The sequence below is a fragment of the Mustela putorius genome, unplaced genomic scaffold (genome assembly GCF_011764305.1).
Source record: "Mustela putorius furo isolate JIRA1106 unplaced genomic scaffold, ASM1176430v1.1 tig00003858_pilon_pilon_pilon, whole genome shotgun sequence".
Taxonomy (NCBI): domain Eukaryota; kingdom Metazoa; phylum Chordata; class Mammalia; order Carnivora; family Mustelidae; genus Mustela; species Mustela putorius.
In genome coordinates, this window is record NW_025422010.1 from 11,789,474 (window position 1) to 11,810,511 (window position 21,038).

The window sequence follows — 21,038 nt, forward strand, 5'->3', positions numbered from 1 at the left end:
TGTTCTAAGGGTTCTTTATGGCTTCTCACTGCTCTGCCAACTTTTAAATAGAATTCCTGAAGATTTCTTTGTAGATGTGTAACAATCAGGGGCCTGCTGGAAACAGAAGGCACATCATACACTTTGTTTATTTTTTTTTTTTTTTTTTTAATTTTTTATTTTTTATAAACATATATTTTTATCCCCAGGGGTACAGGTCTGTGAATCACCAGGTTTACTTTGTTTATTTTTCACATCCAGCACTGTTTCTTTCTCTATCTGTTCCTCCCTTTCTTTTTTCTGTCAGCACATACATGCTCATGGCTTCACCAGTCACCTCTATGTTTATGACTTCTGAATCTATGCCTTATCTTTCTCAACCAAGATCCAGGTACTAATTTCATTTGTCTGTAAGATGTTTGCACTTGAATATGCCAGGCACTCAGATTTAATGTGATTGAAATGGAATGCATTACACTCCCTAATCAACAAAATTAAATCGAACAAAACAAAAATCGGAACCTGTTTCCTGTATTCCTCCTTCAATAATGACACAGCCTCCTGTCGTCAGTATTAAAAGCAGCTGTTTTTATTTTTATCAAAGTTAAACTTACACAAAGTGCCAAAAGCAGTTGTAACAAGTTTTATTATAAAATAGTTGTCCCAAGACCACCTTCTCCCAAATCTTCCCCAGTACAGAGACAACTGCTTTTGTTAACTTTAGTTAGTTGTTAGAGCATTTATGCCTGTGATTTTTTTTTTAAATAACATATAATGTGGGGTCCCTGGGGGGCTCAGTGGGCTAAGCCTCTACCTTTGGCTCAGGTCATGATCTGAGGGTCCTGGGATCGAGCCCTGCATTGGGCTCTTTGCTCGACAGGGAGCCTGCTTTCCCCCACCCCGCCTGCCTATCTGTCTGCTTGTGAACTCTTTCTCTGTCAAATAAATAAAGAAAATCTTTTAAAAAAATAACATATAATGTATTATTTGCTTCAGGGGTAGGTCTGTGAATCATCAGTCTTATACAGTTCACAGCACTCACCATAGCACGTACCCTCCCCAAGGTCCATCACCCAGCCACCCCCCATCCCTCCCACCCCACTTCCCTCCAGCAACCCTCAGTTTGTTTCCTGAGATTAAGAGTCTCTCAGGGTTTGTCTCCCTCCTGATCCCATATTGTTTCATATTTCTCTCCCTTCCCCCCAGGACCCTCTGCCCTGCCTCTCAAATTCCTCATATCACAGATCGTATGATAACTGTCTTTCTCTGATACACTTTAGGCCTGTGATTCTAAATACAGGTTTGTTTTGCAACTTTTTGACTTTTATATGGTGTTTTCACTCTGTTTCTGGAGCTCTCTTTCTTCCCCTGCCTCCTGGCCATGCACACTCTTCACTCTATTCATTCTCTCCATGTAGACAGACCACAATTTTAGCTAGACCAAAATTTGTTTTTACCTATAAACAGTCACTATAACCCAGAGAAACATTTGTCCACTTTTGTTTCTGAAGAATAAACAGCTCAAAATCATGTCAGTCACTTTCACATATTTCAGTGTCATTTTACTTGAAAGGGAAAAAATGTTGGTAGTTCAGAAAATAGATCTGTAAAATAAATAGATCAGTAGGTTTTGATTAAACTTAAATAGATTTGTTCAGTAATGTTTACATAATTGGAACAGGCATATTTGAATCTGCACATTTGTTTGTTTATTCATTTTTCCAACAAGCACAGTGTTAAAATGCTTCAACAAATATGCTCCAGATATTATCTGGTGCTGATAACAAAAAAAATTGGAGGAAGTCTTCAGTTTCCGGTTCTGCAGGTAAGGAGCTTGGAAGTTGCCATGATGTCCTAGCAACAAGTAAAAAGCTGAACAGGCTAGAAAGCCAACAATTCTTCTTGGATCTGAAAGTGAGGGGAGTCTTCAGGGCACACTGTTGCCCTGAGATTGGAGAGATGGCAAGTGGGTACAGGGACTCATGACCCTCCTGGAACATGAGGAAAACCTGAAAGGGAATTGACAAATTGCTGGAGGCTGTGTGTGGAGAACTCAGATTTAAAAGCTCCAGGGGACCCAGTCATGGGGGCCTCCACAGTATTGTGAAGTTTACATCTAGGAACTTGACCAGATTCTAATAAGAGCTCAATTACAGTAAATACTGAATACAAATCTCATACATCCAGCAGTGGGAGGGGAAATGAAACCATTTTGAAATAGGCCAGACCACTCTGTTCTTGGCAAAGCCTGTCCTCAGGGGAAGCTAGCTAACCAGAGTCTAACCTACTGAGGTGTTACCAGAACCTAATTGACTTGAAGGAAGGGAAATACCTACCTCTAGCCTGCATAACCATCTTCTTCCAGCTGAGGGAGGAGAACAAACCCGAGAAATGCCAGTGAAGTTCACAATCCAGAGGCTCACTAAAAAACAGATCTAATCACAATTCTCTACACCTCACCCCCACAGTAATAAAGTCTTGTTTATAGTTGTTCCTTTTATCTGATATATGATGCCTATCAGGAAAAAATTATAAGGCATACCAAGAGGCAAAAAAAATATTTTTGAAGAGACAGAGCAAGCATCAGAACCAGACTTAGTAAGGATGTTAGAATGATCAGACTAGAAATTGAAAATAACTGTGATAATATGTTAAGCATTCTAATAGTTAAAGTAGACAGCATGCAAGAATAGCAGGACAATATAAGCAGAGAGAAGGAAATCCTAAGAAAGAACTAAAAGAAAATGCTAGAGATAAACAACACTGTAGCAAAAAGGTAGAAGGCTTTTTTTTTTTTAAAGATTTTATTTATTTATTTGATAGAGAGAAATCACAAGTAGATGGAGAGGCAGACAGAGAGAGAGAGGGGAAGAGAGAGGGGAAGCAGGCTCCCTGCTGAGCAGAGAGCCCGATGCGGGACTCGACCCCAGGACCCTGAGATCATGACCTGAGCCGAAGGCAGCGGCTTAACCCACTGAGCCACCCAGGTGCCCCTGTAGAAGGCTTTTGATGGGCTTCTTAGACTGGTCAATTCTGAGGAAAGTACCTCTGTCCTAGAAGGTGTCTCAATAGAAATTTCTAAAACTGAAAAATGAAGAGAAAAAAGGAAAAAAACAGAATATCCAGAGACTGTGGGACAACTACAAAAAGAGTAAAATATATGTAATGAGAATACCAAAAGGAGAAAAAAAGAGGAACAGTAGAAATATTTGAAAAATAAGGATTGAGAATTTCCCTATATTATTGTTGAACATCAGTCCACATATTGAGGAAACAGAGAGAACATCAAGCTGGATAAATGCCAAAAAACTATACCAGGGTGTACCACCTTGAAAACTATAGAATATAAAAGATAAAGTCCTAAAAGAAGCCAGGGAAGGGGGTTGTTGTACCAGTAGAGGAACCAAGGTGGGAATTGTATCTGTCTTCATCTCAGAAACCAGGCAAGAAAGAAGAGAATGGAGTGAAATATTTAAAATGTTGAGAGAATAACCCTCACCAACCTAGAATTCTGTACCCTGCATAATTATCGTAAAAAAAGTGAAGGAAAAATAAGGACTTTTCAAGACAAAAATTGAAGGAATTGTTGCCAGTAAGTCTGTCTTCCAAGAATGTTAGAAGAAATTCTTTTGAGAGAAGGGAAATTAAATAGGAAGAAACTTGGCTCTACACAAAGAAAGAGTATTGAAGGAATAAATGAAGGGAAAGTGAAAACTTATTTTTATTCTTGATATAACACACAATAATAATTAAATTACAGTTAATTCTAAATAATAAGAGCAACAATGTTTCTATTATATTTATTTATATATATTATAGGTATATGTTTATATGTATATGTTTATGTATACTTATATATGTTCACTGAATGACAGGAGTGATATCAGAGGCAGGAGAAAGGAATTAATATTATTTTATGAGTGAAAAGGTATGGTATTATTTGAAAGTATACTTTAATTAGTTGTAAATGTATATTGTAAAGTGTAGGTTAACCACTAAAAGAAGGGTTTTTTTTTTTAAAAAAGTATAATTGATGTGCTAATAATGGAAAAATAGAATCATAAAATACACATTCAGAACCATGAAAGCAGAAAAAAAGTAGAACACAAGAATGGAAACAGAGAAAAAGGACAGTGAATATGGTAGATTTTAATCCAACTATGTATATTGGTAATTATTTTGAATTTCAATTGAATGAATGCACCAGCTAAGACAAAGATTGTCAGACTATATAAAAATACATGATCCAACTCTATGTTATCTCCATGGAACCCACTTTAAATATAAAGATACATATAGATTAAAAGTAAAATGAAGGATGAAAATAGACTCTGCTAATACTAGTGAAAAAAAATATCAGGAGTAGCTATATTAATTATAAGCAGAGCTGACTTCAAAGTAAGGAAAGTTATTTGGGATAAAGAAGGACAGTAGATAATGACGAAGTGGTCAGTTCTCTAAAAAATAATTCTTATTTTTTTTAAAAAGATTTTATTTGTTTATTTGACAGAGAGAGAGGGATCACAAGTTGGCAGAGCAACAGGCAGAGAGAATGGGGAAAGCAGGCTTCCTGCTGAGCAGAGAGCCCGATGTGGGTCTCTTTCCGAGGACCCTGAGATCATGACCTGAGCTGAAGGCAGAGGCTTAACCCACTCAGCCACCCAGGCGTCCCCCAAAATAATTCTTATGTACCTAAGAATAGATCATCAAACTACATGAGGTAAAAACTGATAGACTTGCAAAGAGAAATAGATGAATCACTCACAACTGGAGACCTCAGCACCCCTCTCTTAAGAAGTGGGCAGATCCAGCAGGCAGAAAATCAGTAAGGATCTAGTTGAACTCAACAAAACCATCACTCAACTATATAGACTCTCTTATCCAACAACAGAAGAATACTCATTCTTCTCAGACTTAACATGGAACATTCATCAAGACTGACCACATTCTGACTCATAAAACACATCTTAATAGATTTTTAAAAGTATATAAAACATACAGTGTCTGCTCTCAGACCACAATGGAATTATAATAAAAAACAGAAAGATAATTAGGAAACCCCAAAATACATGGATATTAAATAACACATTCTAATTAACACATGGTTCAAAGAAGAAATCTTAAGAGAAAGTAAAAAAAATATTTTGAACTAATTAAAAGTATCAAAATATATGTTTATAAAAAATAAAAAATTAATAAAAAAAGAAAAATATATAAAAAATTGTGGGATGCCTCAAAAGCAGTGTTTAGAGGGAAATTTATAGCATTGAATGCATGTATCAGAAAATAAGAAAGATCTAAATCAGTAATCTAAATTTCCACCTTAGGAAAATAGAGAAGAGTAAATTAAATCCAAAGTAAGCAGAAGAAAATAAATAAGAAGAATTAGAGCAAAAGTCAGTGAAATTGAAAACAGAAAATCAGTAGAGATCCAGTAAGCCAAAGTCTGGTTCTTCAAGATCAATAAAGTTGATGACCCTCTAACCAGGCTGACTAAAAAAATATAGAGAGGACACCAGTTACTAACATTAGAAACAAAAGCAGAGACATCACTGTGGATCCTCTGAATGTTAAAAGGGTAATAAAGAAATACTGTAAGCAACACTGCCCACAGATTTGATAATCTAGGTGAAGTGGACCAATTCTTTAAAAGACACAGTCTGCCAGAACTCACACAAGAAAACATAGACAATCTGAATAGACCTTTGTATATTAAGCAAATTGAGTCAGAAATTAATAATCTCCCAAAAGAGAAATCACCAGGCCCAGATGGTTTAACTGGTAAATTCTATCAGACATTTAGGGAAGAAATTATACCAATTTTCTATAATCGTTTTTTAGATGGTAGAAGGAGAAGAAATACTTTCTAATTCATTCTGTGAGGCCAGAATTAACCCTAAATTCAAAGCCACACAAGAACATTACTAGAAAAGGAAACTATCTGCCATGAACAGGGATGCAAATATCCTCAACAAAATATTCACACATCAAATCCAGAAACATATAAAATGAATTATACACCATGACCAAGTAGGATTTATGCATGATAGGCAAGGCTGGTTCAATATCCAAAAATTAATATATTCCATCATATCAACAGGCTAAAAAAATGACATAATCCTATCAATAAATGAAAAAAATTTGGTAAAACCCAACATATATTCATAATAAATACATATATCCTTTATGCATGTAATTTAGAACTGGCCACTAGTAAAATTGATGTTGTACTAATAAATATAAGGATGGATAGAAAAAATATGTAACTCACCCATGGCTTCAAAAATTTAGAAATAGTGCTCATGATACATTCAGTTCATAAGTAAAGCTGCAAGTATGTATTTTTGCTGATACAACCGATATAGATATGATAGTCATTGCATAAATTTTTATGCCTTATATTGTCTGTTGTGTTATTCAGTGTTCCCTATATAAATGTACAGTAAATTCTTGTCAGTGATAATATGGGAATTTAAACTAACTGGTGCAGTTTTTTTCATATTATAATCAGAGTTGTGTAATATTTCCCCTTTGCCATTATTTTTTGGGGGGATTATCTATTTATAAAAGTCATCTTTAGACTACCAAAGGTAATTACGTGTTTTGGCTTACCTGGGATAATCTGGGATTATATGTGTTGTAATTGTGAATTCAGTAGTGCTCTCTCTCTTATGCTCTAAAATGTCCCATTTGGACAGTAAATCCTGTGGTCCCTCAAAATATAACCAGCTTTTCTTCTCTTTCACATGCCTTATGTCCCACTATTCATATTTAGAAACACTACCTTCCTGTAATGTGAGCGGCTAAACTCCTTTTTGTGTTGGTGGTTTGTAAATAATGAGTATGAAGAATTTGTAGTTTAGTAGAAAACCCTTGATGATTTGCTAGCAGATCCAAAGTGGGAATTTGGGATGTCTGGGAATTCGGGATGTCAGGACAAATGGAGAGTGCTTGTTGAAGCAGTGTCCACTAGGGCCGGTGTCCTGAACAGAAGAGGAAGGGAGCACAGGTTATTCTAATGAATAACCAGAAAGGAAATGGCCTTTATTTTCATGATGGACATGTAGCATATGTCACTTCAGTGCTTAACACATTTCAAATCTTCCAACAGAGCTTATAAAGATATTTATGTTAGTTACCACCATAAACTGATTTTGAGGTTGTGTGTCCTCACACTGCTTCTGGAGGAGGTTTTCCTTCCTAAGATACTATCCACGGACCTGTGGCTGTGGGGCCCTGAATGTGGCTACAGTTATGCCTAACTCTGAGGAACTATTTAGATTTCTTCACAAGAATTAAAGCCCTGGGAATTCTATTGGAAATTTGGCATTTTTATTTCTTGTGGGAATCTTATGGGGAAAATATATTTTATGGGAAAACTAATTGTATTTGTTATAACAGTAACCATAGAAAGAAATGGAAACTTATGTAGACATATTTATCACAGATGGAAATATCACAGTTGAATGTCTTCAACATTAGGCCTTCAACCAAATCCCTCTTGGATTGGTTTCTTACAGAATTAAAAAAAAGATTTGTGATGATTTAAAAAAATAAGTTATTCTTCATTGCTTTAGATATAAGTGAGTTTAGTGGCAAGTTCAGTTGATTAACAACCTTGTTGCCATGGGGATACCCTAAGGAAGCATTTTAAAAAGCTTTATCCAAAAACCACCTTTAGCAGATAATCTAGGATGTGATGTGTGGTTAAAAAAAAAAAAAATACAATTTCCAGGCATTGTTCCTGACATTCCCTATACCCTGAATTAGAGTTCTGGTAGGGCAGGAGAGAGTTGGTATTTTGCTAACTGAATTTTGAAAACCACTGTCCAAGAAATATGCTGAATTTGGGTCATGGCCTTAAAAAATGACATGTATTTTAGAAGAACTATTGTAAAGCTGTTAATTTTTCTATTTCATGATTACATGTCTTTATTTTTATAATACTTATTATAGGAATGTACTAAAAGGAAGATGAAAGCAATTGTATTTGTAAAAGAGCAGATGGGTTTAGGGAGAGTTTAGCAGGGCAAGGGAATTGAAGTAATTTACTAAGAGTGGGTATGGAAGCTCTGGAAAGGACCGTAGGTAGGGGCTGCCAGTCCCAATACTACTGAACAGCAGTTGAGGCTCATGGTCAGGAGGATGAGTGAGGGTTTCATATCACAAACAAGGACTGGAAATGCTGGGTGTAATTCCTTATCCCTATGGATCTCATTGGCTTCTTATGTAAAATGGAAGTAGTAATGTATGAGACTAATTTTAAAAGTCTACATACTTGTCTGTTATAACACCTTTTCTTCATGTTCCCTTCCTCTCTGTTCTTGCCTGGATAGACCCCTGAACAGACTGGCTTGGTGTAGATAGAATTAATGTTGATTAATGTTGAATGTTGAATGTGCAAAAGTATGCGTAGTTCTGGACTGCAGTCCTGTATTCTTCCATGCTATTTTGTTTTCAGTATGAAAATTCCTTTTTATACTTTAAAAATACAATTTACCTCTGCTACAGTAGATTCTTAGGTATAGTAGTCCCAAATATCCTCACAATTTATATTCTTCTGTTGTTCTCTCAAGAAATTGTTCTCAGCTGAAGCCTAGTTTTGCTGTTTACTAGGGTGGGATCTCAGCGAACTTCTTTGAAGTCTCCTTTCCAGAATCTACGAAAACAACATATTGTAGACATTAAGTGATGATGTATATATTTTACAGCTGTGTCTGGAATATATAAGCATACAATAAAAGTGAGTCCCCTGCCATATCCAGTGCTCTTGCACTTAGATGATGGTGGTATTTTTGTGAAGGTGTGATGTGAGCTTGCTTCTCCTACGGAGGAACTTAGGTCTAGACTCAGCACTCTTTCTGCACCCCCCGCACCATGCAACAACAGATGTCTGCATCACAGGAAGTGAGGTTTACTATTGCCTTATTAGCACCAATAGTTATGAGTAATAAATATCAGTAAAAATATATGAAAACTCAGTTTTTCTTTCTAGAATAAAATGGAAGGTTAAGTCTAGTTAACTGAAAATGTATTCAGTTAAAGCAAGAAGAGTTCAGGTACAGTGAAGCCTCTTTCTGAATAAATTAACATCATCTACATGCTTATAATTTGTTTGCCATAGGCTTTTAAAATAGATTAGAAGCCTCTGACAATAAAATACACATATCCAATAAGCTCATTAAAGTGGAAATTACAAATTTAAAAACCATATAGCAGAAGCAAAGAAGCATAGTAATATCAGTTAGGCTAGTAAAATTGCTGTGATTGAGCATTAAATTTAGCTTCCAGTGTTCCTAGACAAAAAACTGTTTATTTTCCAGCTGCCGTAAGGCACAGTGAGAAGTGATGGTTACTGCTGTGTACCTCATTCCACTGATGGCTTTTTGATGTCTGAGAGTGTGTAAGTCATGGTGCTAATGTCATGGCAGCATCGAAGATGGCTGAAGCATATTGGTAAGGCTGGAGGGCTGAGGGGCAGTAATGATAAGGCAAAATGAGAAAGTCTATGTCAGATATAATTGGCAACTTTGGATTTACATTAAGGCATATGGCCTTGTTTTTTAATATACTGATCTAATTCTTAAATGTCCAAGTTATTTTACCAATCATTGAGACTGTTTGGTTCAATTATCTGACTTTTACCAAATTAAGATTGTTTGATTCAATTAGCCAACTTTTGTTTTCCAGTTTATCAAAACCTGAGGTAGAAGTATCCCTGTGTTTACTCAGCTTTATATAAACCCAAATATATAAAATTCATAAATGCATGAAATGGAGGTGATTTGATTTCAAAATAATTCTTTCCTTTATGAAAGAACTCTGTAAATATTCTTAAAATGCCAATCTCCTTTATTAACTTGACCATCTGGTTAGAATTCTTAAAATTGGATTTTCAACTCCAGAGATATGAAGATCCACAGATATGAAAATATCTTTCATAAAGATGTATATGGGTCAGATTTTGGTTATATATTCCAAGTTTAGATGGCCCTTGTGGGGGAGTGGAGCCTTGAATCTTTGGATTAGGAAGGGCTCTTTTTAATCCCCATGGTTTCATTGTGAGTGATTACATATAGCACTGGAAAGGGTAATTTAATATTTCTTAATGAAAGTAAGAGAAAAAATTGAACAAAGTACTTTAAAAACATTGTATCTGCTTTCAAACTTTTTTAAAAAAGATATTGTCATTTTAGTTTTCCCGTTTTAGACCTGAATTACACAGTAGGATTCCCAAGTCCAGATACAATAGCAGGAATAGAGAGACCTGACTCCTTGCAGCAAGATTTGCCCTGTCTTGTTTGTGCTTAGAGGTCGTGGTCTTGCTTCTGAAACATAAACAGTTGCACTGTAAACTGAAAAGAGAAGGACATTGAAAGTCAGAGCAAATATTAAAATTTGAGAAAACTTTCTATTTTTCCTTATCTCCATTTTACATAATTTCTGCTGTTAAATTCAGAGCAACAGGCATCATTATTTTATTTGTTTATTTGTATGTTATATTAGTCACCATACAGTACATTAGTTTTTGATGTCGTGTTCCGTGATTCACTGTTTGTGTATAACACCCAGCATTCCATTCTTGAAAGGAGAGCCAATTTTTGTCACAACTAAATATTTAGTTGTCTGGTACTGACAGTATTATGCAGTTTAGCTATGTCCAGAGTGCTGATATGTCACAATATATAAATATAGTAAAAGATCAGAGTAGCCCCATTTGATATCAGCTGCATGTAGAAATATTTTTAATAAGATAACTTTATGGACTTATAATTACAAAGGATAAAAGGTTACAGATTTTATGTATGGATTTTGATGACTTGAGAAATGTACATCCTGTATAACTACCCTCCCCATCAAAATTTGACAGCTATCCAAAGCCACAGAAGGTTCCTTTTGTGCCCCATTGGAGGCAGTTCTGCCCCCCACCTTCTCCCAGACAAACGTGGATCTGATTTCTGTGGCTGTTCTCAAATTTCATATAAATGGAACAATACAATGTGCATTCTTTTGTGTCTGCCTTCTTTCTTTATATGAGGTCTGTTTGATTGATGCATGATTGTGCATGTATAACAGACTGTCCCTTTCTGTTGGTGACTACTATTCATCTTATGCCCATACTACACTTGCTTGTGAATAGATGTTCATCTGCTGTTGGGCATTTGGGTGGTTTTCAGCTTTTGACATTTTGAATGAAATTGAAAGGAACATTTGTTTACAAATGTATTTTCATCATTTGGGTGGAATTGCCAGGAACCACAGAGTAAGAACATCTTAAATCTATAATAAAATAGCACAACATTTTCTAAAGTGATTGTATAATTTTCCAACCCTGCTAACATTGTATGAATGTTCTGGGAGCTCCACAGCCTCACCAATAATTGATGTTGTCAGTAATTTAATTTAAATCATACAAGTGGGTATGTGGTATGTCTCATTTTGGTCTCTTTGATAAATAGTGAAGTTGAGAATTTTTTTATTTACGTATTGACCATTCATGAACCTTTTCTTTCATAGAGCATGTTAAGTCTTTTGCTCATTTTTTATTGGGTTGTCAAGTCTTTTGTCACATACATATATTACAAATATCCTTGGCTTGGTTTTCCTTTTTATTAATGATGATTTTGAAGAATTTATTATGATTAAAATTGAGTTTATCAATTTGTCCTCTTTGGGTAATGCTACTTATATGTTAAGAAATTCCCTAATATCCCAGTATCATGAAGATTTTATCTTAAGTTTCATCCTTGAATTTGATTGTTTTAGCTTTTTTTTAGGTCTGTGATCCATTTCAAATTAATTTTTATGTGGGAGGTGAGGTAGAATCAGCTAGCTAGTTTGGATTTTGTTCACATGTGGATATACACTTGATGTAGTATCATTTGCTGAAAATGCTGCTCTTTCCCTATTTAATAATCTTGTCATAGCCATTGAAAAGCAGTTGAATGTGTGTATATATATGTGCGTGTGTGTGTGTGTGTGTGTGCGCGTGTATGAATTGATAAAATCTTTTCTGTTCCAGTAATGTATTTACCTATCCTTAAGCCAAATGACACTGTCTTCATTACTGCCGCTTTATAGTAATTGTAGAAATCAGTTAAAATGGGTCTTTAAATTTGTTCATTTTTATTCCAAATTGTCATTCCACCTGATAATACTTACCTTTCACTTGAAATATTTCCTATAATATTTCTTGCAGTGCAAATCTGTAGGTGAATATTTTCTCAGGTTTTATTTATCTGAAAATTAATTATACTCCTTTTTGAGGGATTTTTTTGTAATATATAAAATCTCAGTTGACAGTTTATATCCATTACTACTTTAAAGATGTCATTTCATTGTCTTGTTGCCTTTTCTGTTTCTGATGTGAAGTTGGCTACATTCTTGTCATGTTCCCTGTATGTAGTATGTTATACTACTTTAGCTGCTTTCAAAGAATTTTCTTTTGTCTTTCATTTTTAGTGGTTTGTATTTATTTATCAAGATTTATTTATTTATTTGAGAGAGAGACAGGAGAGAGAGGAGGGGTAGAGGAGGAGGGAGAGAGAGAATCCACAAGCAGACTCCCTGCTGAGTACAGAGCCCTGACTCAGAGCTTAATTCCAGGATCTGGAGATCATGACCTGAGCCAAAACCAAAAGACAGGCACTTAACCAACTGAGCAACTCAGGCACCCCATTTTCCTTTGTACTTATGCTTGGTTTTGCTGTTCTTCTTAAGATTGTAAATTGGTTTTTTTTGACCAAAATAGGGAAATTTTGTTGATGTTATTTCTTCAACTTTTGTCTGCTTTGACCATTATTCCCACTCCATTGTCTGTCTTCTCCTTCTGGACTCTAAATACATGTCTGTTAGGCCATCTGATTCTATCTTACAAGTACCTGAGGCTCTGTTTATTTTCAAAATTTTTTATTGTGTATGCTTTAGTTTAATAATTGCTATGAATCTGTTTTAATGTTCACTTATTCATTTTTCTGCCATGTCTAATCTGTTATTAGCCTATTCAGAAACTTTTTATTTCTGCTTTTAAGTTCTAGAATTCTATTTGTTTCTGTCTTACAGTTTCCATTTCCTTGCTGAGATTCCCAATCTGTTCCCTCATCAGGACCATTTTTCCTTTAGGTCCTTAAACTTTAATAGCTACTTAATAGCTTTAATGGCTACTTAAAAAGTTCTTGTCTACTAATTACATCTGGGCCATCACAGGGTCTCTTTTTTAAAAAGTGAGTAAGGCTCACATTCACCTGTTTATTTGCATACTAAATACATTTATATTTTATGTTGGACATTATGAATGTTGCAGTGTTTGGATTTGGGAGAACTTGTTGTGTCAGGCAGTTAATACTGATGGCTGTTCTTAAACTTGTTGAGGTTTGATTTTAGTCTTTTTTAGGGCTGGTCCAGAATACTCTAGGACATGGTTCTTACTGCAGAAGTATGGCCTTTTTGGTGTCTCAGTCAAATTCTCAAGGTGTTTTACGATCTCTGCACTCTGGTCTCTCCACTCTCCCAGTAGGTGTGACCTCTGCTATCTTCATTTTACTTGCAGCTCTGTATCAGATGTTCTCTTCTTCACTTCACCTCTCACCTTGTGTAGGTACAGTCCGGCCCTTGACCAAGGCCTTGCAAAAACAAAACAAAACAAAAACAAACAAACAAAACCCCAGAGATTTCTGGGGTCAGTTCTCTCTAGTGTTTGTCCTCCAGTTTCCTGCTGCTTCACCAGCACTGAACTGCAATGTGTATCTCCTCAACACAGCAAGACTGCCTTTTCTCCACCTCTGCTGCTCTCAAGAAATTGTCCACAGGCTAACAGTGTCACAGGGCTGACAGTTGTACTGAGGAATTCCATTTCTGCGGTGCCTATTAGCCAGTGTCTAAAAACAGCCATTTCCTGTGTTTTGTCCAGCTTTATAGTTGCTGCTGGGAAAGGCCAGTCTGTCTCAGCCAGAAGCCTACATGTGGTATAAATATGCTTTTGAAAGTTTTTCTTAAGATATTGGTTCTCAAACTTCAGCACATATTAGATTCATCTGGAGGACTGGTTTACGCACAGATTGTTAGGCCCTGTTTTTTAGAGTGTCTGATTCAGTGGGTTGAGTTTGGGCCCAGCAATCTGAATTTCTAACATGTGCCAGGTGATGCAGGTACTGACAGTCTGGGAACCAAACTTGGAGAACCACATGTTTAGAAAGATGGACCTTGAGAAGAAGTGTTGGACTCTATTTGGGATTTACTATACACAATTTCATCTTTTTATCTTTTTTTTAGTCCTATGTCCTGTATAACAGACTTATGTTTCAGTTGGTTTATTATAATGCTTGCAATCTTGCTCTTTTTATAAAAATTATGATTTTCATAAATTGTGGGTTTTTTTTTTCATTGAATAAAGGATGCATCATTTAATTGATAGAAACAGAAAATATATAAGAGAGTAAGTAAGCTTATTAAACATTGTCATTCTTATATTTTTTTGCTTGCACAAATAATTTGGTTCATTCAGAGTGATAAGAAACTTACATAACATGGAGTTTGGTAAGTTTCAGAAACAAGTGTGTGATTTTTGTTTCAGAAATCAAGTTTCATTTTAATTATTCTTGGACCTGTGTGTGTGTATGTGAGTTATATGTATGTGTGTTTTGTAGGTAAGATGCAAAATAGTGATAACCATTTGCTGGATTGCTGGACTTGAGCCACATCTCTTCCTCAGGTTCCCTGAAATCTCACCCCATTTTTTATAGCTAGCAGGAGCACTATTAATCCATCTACCTCAGCATATTCTGTCCTCTCTTTTACCCTCATTTTCAGTGGCTCTATCTCTCCTTGTTTGTCAGGATTTTGAAATTTATTGCTTTCTTTTATTCTCTCATATCCATGCATTTCCCAATAGTATAAGGCTGTACTGATGTCAAATTGATGACTCCTGTCCATGAAACTGACATGATTTTTTGCAATGGCAGCCAGGAGAGAAAGTGTCTTCCCACCAGCATTACAGTATTTATTACTTGGTTGGGAAAATTGATTGGTATTATCCCTTCAAATTCTAACCAATCTCTGACAGATTTTTTTTATTTACCAACTTTCATTTCTCAGAAAAATTGGTACAACAGCCTTTGGTGGTTAGATTAAAAGGCTCTTTGATGACACATTTTAAAATATTGTTCTAGTTGTAATGTATGATTATTATAATTGCAGTCTCAAATTCAGAGGTCTGTCTTCTAATATTTAGATATAGGCATAATGAAATACTAATTACTAAATATTAATTACTCAACAGGTTCATTTCGATGGCTGGGACCACAAATATGACTACTGGATGGATGCAGACAGCCCTGACATTCACCCAATTGGATGGTGTGATATAACAGGGCATCCACTGGAAATCCCATATCGTGAGTATTTTGCTCTTTGTTGTTGATTTTTAAATACTCAGCCTGAATTCTTACCTGAATGCTATTTTTTTCATGTCATTATAAGTATTTTATTTTATTATTATTATTTTTAAAGATTTTATTTATTTGACAGGGAGAGATCACATATAGGCAGAGGCAGGCAGAGAGAGAGAGGAGGAAGCAGGCTCCCCGCTGAGCACAAAGCCCAATGCGGGGCTTGATCCCAGGACCCTGGGATCATGACCTGAGCCGAAGGCAGAGGCTTTAACCCGCTGAGCCACCCAGGCGCCCCTATTATAAGTATTTTAAAAATAAATATCAGATAGGTGATTTGACTAATCAGTGTTATAGCTATGCTATAATCTAATTATTCAGTTAAGCCTCAAAGGAGATACTTTATAAAAGAAAAGTCATAATAATCATTAAAGAATTATTTTGATAGGTTGTCTAGAAGAATCTTTATTTTCTACATTTTAGTTTGGAAAACTTAACCCAGTCTAAATCCATCTAATTTGCACCAGACTTTTCGCCAAAGTGCATTTTGGTTTTTTAAACATTCCGTCTTAATTAATTTTTTATAGATTAAATTTCAAATAGTTTTAGAAGAAACAAATATTTTAAATTTCAGCAGTTATAAAAACTTTAGTTGAAAAAAGTCAGCTGTTAATGTTAGTATCTTCATTTCTTCTTCCTTTCCAGCTACTTAAAGTTAAGGAGGAAATTAACCACTCTAAATTTTAATGAGCCTTGAACCAAAATATCTTATTCTTTTGTCTGAAGGATTTCTTCGATCAGATTAGGCTGACATGACTAATAGCGGGTTCCAGACACATGTGCAGGCACTGCATTCTTTTGTTTGTTTTGTTCCCTCACTGCCTCTGTGGCTCTCCCGTTGGCTTCTTGGGATGAATCTAGCACTTTATTCTGTTAATGAGGCTGTCTTCCATTGAGCCAGCCCGATGATGCTTGAAGCGCAGCTCTAAAAGGACTAACAGCATCTTTGAAGTAATTCCTTGACTTCTTATAAAAGTGAGAAGAGGTCCTGACTTAATAATTCAACAGATATGTTTATCTTGTGGTAGGTGCTTCAAAAATGACAAAAAATCAGTAAGATACAGGTCCTTATGTAAGGTAGAGTGCATTAGCCAGCATGGCGTCTCTATATACAGAATGTAAAACCAGAGACCGTGGTCAGCCCTGTGTTGGAGGGATGCTGTTAGCATTTGTGCCTTGTGGGGTTTTCCTGATTTCACTCTTTACTCTGCCTGATTTCACTGCCCAATATGTCAAAGAGATGTTTCTCATTTTATGATAACTTCTCCTCTCCCTCATTGACAAGCACACATCCATCCTCATCACAGTAACATTCTCAAGGAGGAATAGTCTCTATGAAGGTGGGGATGGGTCAGTATTTCAGGGACAAGGACAGCTCTCTGCACTCCCTCTCACTCGTTGCCTGCTTCTTTGTGAAGCCGCTTAACTGGTTTCTGGAACAGAATGTCTCACAAGCATCCCAAAGTCTGTGGATCAAGCTGAACTTCATCCCAAACCAAAACCAAAACCAAAACAAAACAGACAAAAAAAAAACCCACAAAACTTGCCTAGAAAGCTGTCCTTTCTACTGTAGTTCCTACTTGATTTCAAAGTTCTTACTTCTTTTCTATTTTTTATTATGTTATGTTAGTCACCATAAAGTATGTCATTAGTTTTTTTTTTAATTTTTTATTTTTTATAAACATATATTTTTATCCCCAGGGTTACAGGTCTGTGAATCACCAGGTTTACACCCTTCACAGCACTCACCAAAGCACATACCCCCCTCAATGTCCATAATCCCACCCCCTTCTCCCAAACCCCCTCCCCCCAGCAACCCTCAGTTTGTTTTGTGAGATTAAGAGTCACTTATGGTTTGTCTCCCTCCCAATCCCATCTTGTTTCATTGATTCTTCTCCTACCCACTTAAGCCCCCATGTTGCATCACCACTTCCTCATATCAGGGAGATCATATGATAGTTGTCTTTCTCTGCTTGACTTATTTCGCTAAGCATGATACGCTCTAGTTCCACCCATGTTGTCGCAAATGGCAAGATTTCATTTCTTTTGATGGCTGCATAGTATTCCATTGTGTATATATACCACATCTTCTTGATCCATTCATCTGTTGATGGACATCTAGGTTCTTTCCATAGTTTGGCTATTGTGGACATTGCTGCTATAAACATTCGGGTGCACGTGCCCCTTTGGATCACTACGTTTGTATCTTTAGGGTAAATACCCAATAGTGCAATTGCTGGGTCATAGGGCAGTTCTATTTTCAACATTTTGAGGAACCTCCATGCTGTTTTCCAGAGTGGCTGCACCAGCTTGCATTCCCACCAACAGTGTAGGAGGGTTCCCCTTTCTCCGCATCCTCGCCAGCATCTGTCATTTCCTGACTTGTTGATTTTAGCCATTCTGACTGGTGTGAGGTGATATCTCATTGTGGTTTTGATTTCTATTTCCCTGATGCCAAGTGATATGGAGCACTTTTCCATGTGTCTGTTGGCCATCTGGATGTCTTCTTTGCAGAAATGTCTGTTCATGTCCTCTGCCCATTTCTTGATTGGATTATTTGTTCTTTGGGTGTTGAGTTTGCTAAGTTCTTTATAGATTCTGGACACTCGTCCTTTATCTGATATGTCGTTTGCAAATATCTTCTCCCATTCTGTCAGTTGTCTTTTGATTTTGTTAACTGTTTCCTTTGCTGTGCAAAAGCTTTTGATCTTGATGAAATCCCAATAGTTCATTTTTTCCCTTGCTTCCCTTGCCTTTTGCGTTGTTCCTAGGAAGATGTTGCTGCGGCAGAGGTCGAAGAGGTTGCTGCCTGTGTTCTCCTCAAGGATTTTGATTAGTTTTTGATGTAGTGTTCCAAGATTCATTGTTTGCATATAACACCCAGTGCTCCATGCAGTACATGCCCTTCTTAATACCCATCACCAGCCTTGTGTATCCCCCCACTAATCTCCCCTCTAAGGTGCCCACTTTTTTTTTTTTTTTAAGATTTTTTATTTATTTGACAGGTCACAAGTAGGCAGAAAGGCAGGCAGAGAGAGACAGGAGGGAAGCAGGTTCCCCGCTGAGCAGAGAGCCCGATGCTGGGCTCGATCCCAGGACCCTGGGATTATGACCTGAGCCAAAGGCAGAGGCTTAACCCACTGAGCCACCCAGGTGCCCCATAAAGTGCCTATTTCTTTTTTTTTTTTTAAGATTTTATTTATTTATTTGACAGACAGAGGTCACAAGTAGGCAGAGAGGCAGGCAGAGAGAGAGAGGAAGGGAAGCAGGCTCCCTGCTGAGCAGAGAACCCGATGCGGGGCTCGATCCCAGGACCCTGGGATCATGACCTGAGCCAAAGGCAGAGGCCTTAACCCACTGAACCACCCAGGCGCCCCAACGTGCCTATTTCTTAAGCAGAGTCATTCTGGATTTGTTCCTCCTTATCCCTTCCTCACCCCACACATACAATCAGTGACCAACTCTTAACTGATTTTTCATACTTAATTTTTCCAAAATGTATCTCTGACCCCTGCCTGCTCCCTCCCAATGCCATTGCTTTTGCTCTATCATTATAGTTATGCAGTCTACTAGTTAGTGAGTTACACAAATCATCCTGAAAAGCCAAAATCGATCTCAAAATTCAAGCTTTACAGGCAATATAGCCTGCTTATTAGAAGTGTGGAATCTGGAGTCAGAATGCTTGCATTTGAATCTCAGTTCTGCTGCTTACTTAGCAGTGTGACTCTCTGTGCCAATTTCTTCATGTAGAAAATGAGGATAATATTAGTCTATCTCAAAAATTTGTAATGATTAAATGGGATAAATACACACATAATGCCTCAAAAACTACCCAACCAGTAGTATGCACTGATTTAATGTTGGCTATCAGGAAATGATAAAATACTCTATAGATTTTCATTTTTATATGAAAATATATGAATTATTAAGGATAATGAAACTTTAAGTTATGCTAAAATTAATACAAGTAGAGTTTTCCAAATACTTTAATTTCTTTCTTCTGTCCTTTCTTTCTTTATATTCATTTATTTATATTTATTATTGAATTATAGGTGACATACAGTATTATATTAGTTTCAAGTATACAACACAGTGATTTGACATTTATATACACTACAGAATGGTCATCATAAGCCTAGTTACTGTCTGTGACTTCAGGTATAACTACAGTTATAAAGTTGTTATTATAATATTATTGGCTACATAACCTATGCTGTATTTTGCAACCCTGTGACATGTTTTCTAACTGGGAATTTGTACCTCTTAATCTCCTTTACTTCACCCACATTGTTCTCTATACTTATGAGTCTATTTCTGTTTTGTTTTGTTGGTTGGTTTAGATTCCACATATAAGTAATATTATATGGTATTTGTCTTTCTCTGAGTTATTTAACTCAGCATAATATGTTCCAGGTCCACTCATGTTGTTATAAACAGAAAGTTTTTATTCTTTTTATGGCTGAGCAATATTCCACTGTGTCTATCTATACCTATACACCACATCTCTGTATTTGCTCATCTGTTGTTGGGCTGCTTCTGTATCTTGGCTACTATAAATAATGCTGCTAAAAAACGTAGGGGTACATATCACTTTTTGAATTGTTGTTTTTGTTTTCTTCAGATAAATACCCAGAAGTGGAAATGCTGGCTACTATGGTAGTTCTATTTTTAATTTTTTGTGGAATCTCCATACTGTTTTCCACAGTGGCTGCACTAATTTACATTCCCACTAACAGTGCAGGAGTGTTCTCTTATCTCTACACCCTTGTCAACACTTGTTATTTCTTGTATTTTTTTAATTTATTTTTTATTTTCAGCATAACAATATTCATTATTTTTGCACCTCACCCAGTGCTCCATGCAATCCGTGCCCTCTATAATACCCACCACCTGGTACTCCGACCTCCTACCCCCTGCCTCTTCAAAACCCTCAGATTGTTTTTCAGAGTCCATAGTCTCTCATGGTTCACCTCCCCTTCCAATTTCCCCCAACTCCCTTCTCCTCTCTAAATCCACATGTCCTCCGTGCTATTTGTTATGCTCCACAAATAAGTGAAACCATATGATAATTGACTCTCTTTGCTTGACTTATTTCACTCAGCATAATCTCTTCCAGTCCCGTCTATGTTGCTACAAAAGTTGGGTATTCATCCTTTCTGATGGAGGCATAATACTCCATAGTGTATATGGACCACATCTTCCTTATCCATTCATCTGTTGAAGGGCATCTTGGTTTTTTCCACAGTTTGGCGACCGTGGCCATTGCTGCTATAAACATTGGGGTACAGATGGCCCTTCTTTTCACTACATCTATATCTTTGGGGTAAATACCCAGTAGTGCAATTGCAGGGTCATAGGGAAGTTCTATTTTTAATTTCTTAAGGAATCACCACACTGTTCTCCAAAGTGGCTGCACCAACTTGCTTTCCCACCAACAGTGGAAGAGGGTTCCCCTTTCTCCACATCCTCTCCAACACTTGTTGTTTCCTGTCTTGCTAATTTTGGCCATTCTAACTGGTGTAAGGTGATATCTCAATGTGGTTTTAATTTGAATCTCCCTGAGGGCTAGTGATGATGAACATTTTTTCATGTGTCTGATAGCCATTTGTATGT

General features: G+C 36.5%; 1 protein-coding gene across 5 annotated transcripts in view; it reads left to right on the forward strand.

The window, feature by feature from the left end:
• L3MBTL4 (L3MBTL histone methyl-lysine binding protein 4) overlaps nt 1-21,038 on the forward strand; it is a 437,886-nt gene that overhangs the window by 230,860 nt on the left and 185,988 nt on the right. For all 5 annotated transcript variants that reach the window (XM_004742737.3, XM_045065387.1, XM_004742736.2 and 2 more), the window contains one exon: nt 15,257-15,371. In XM_004742737.3, coding sequence (XP_004742794.1) covers nt 15,257-15,371 — 115 coding nt within the window. The remainder of the gene's footprint in view (nt 1-15,256; nt 15,372-21,038) is intronic.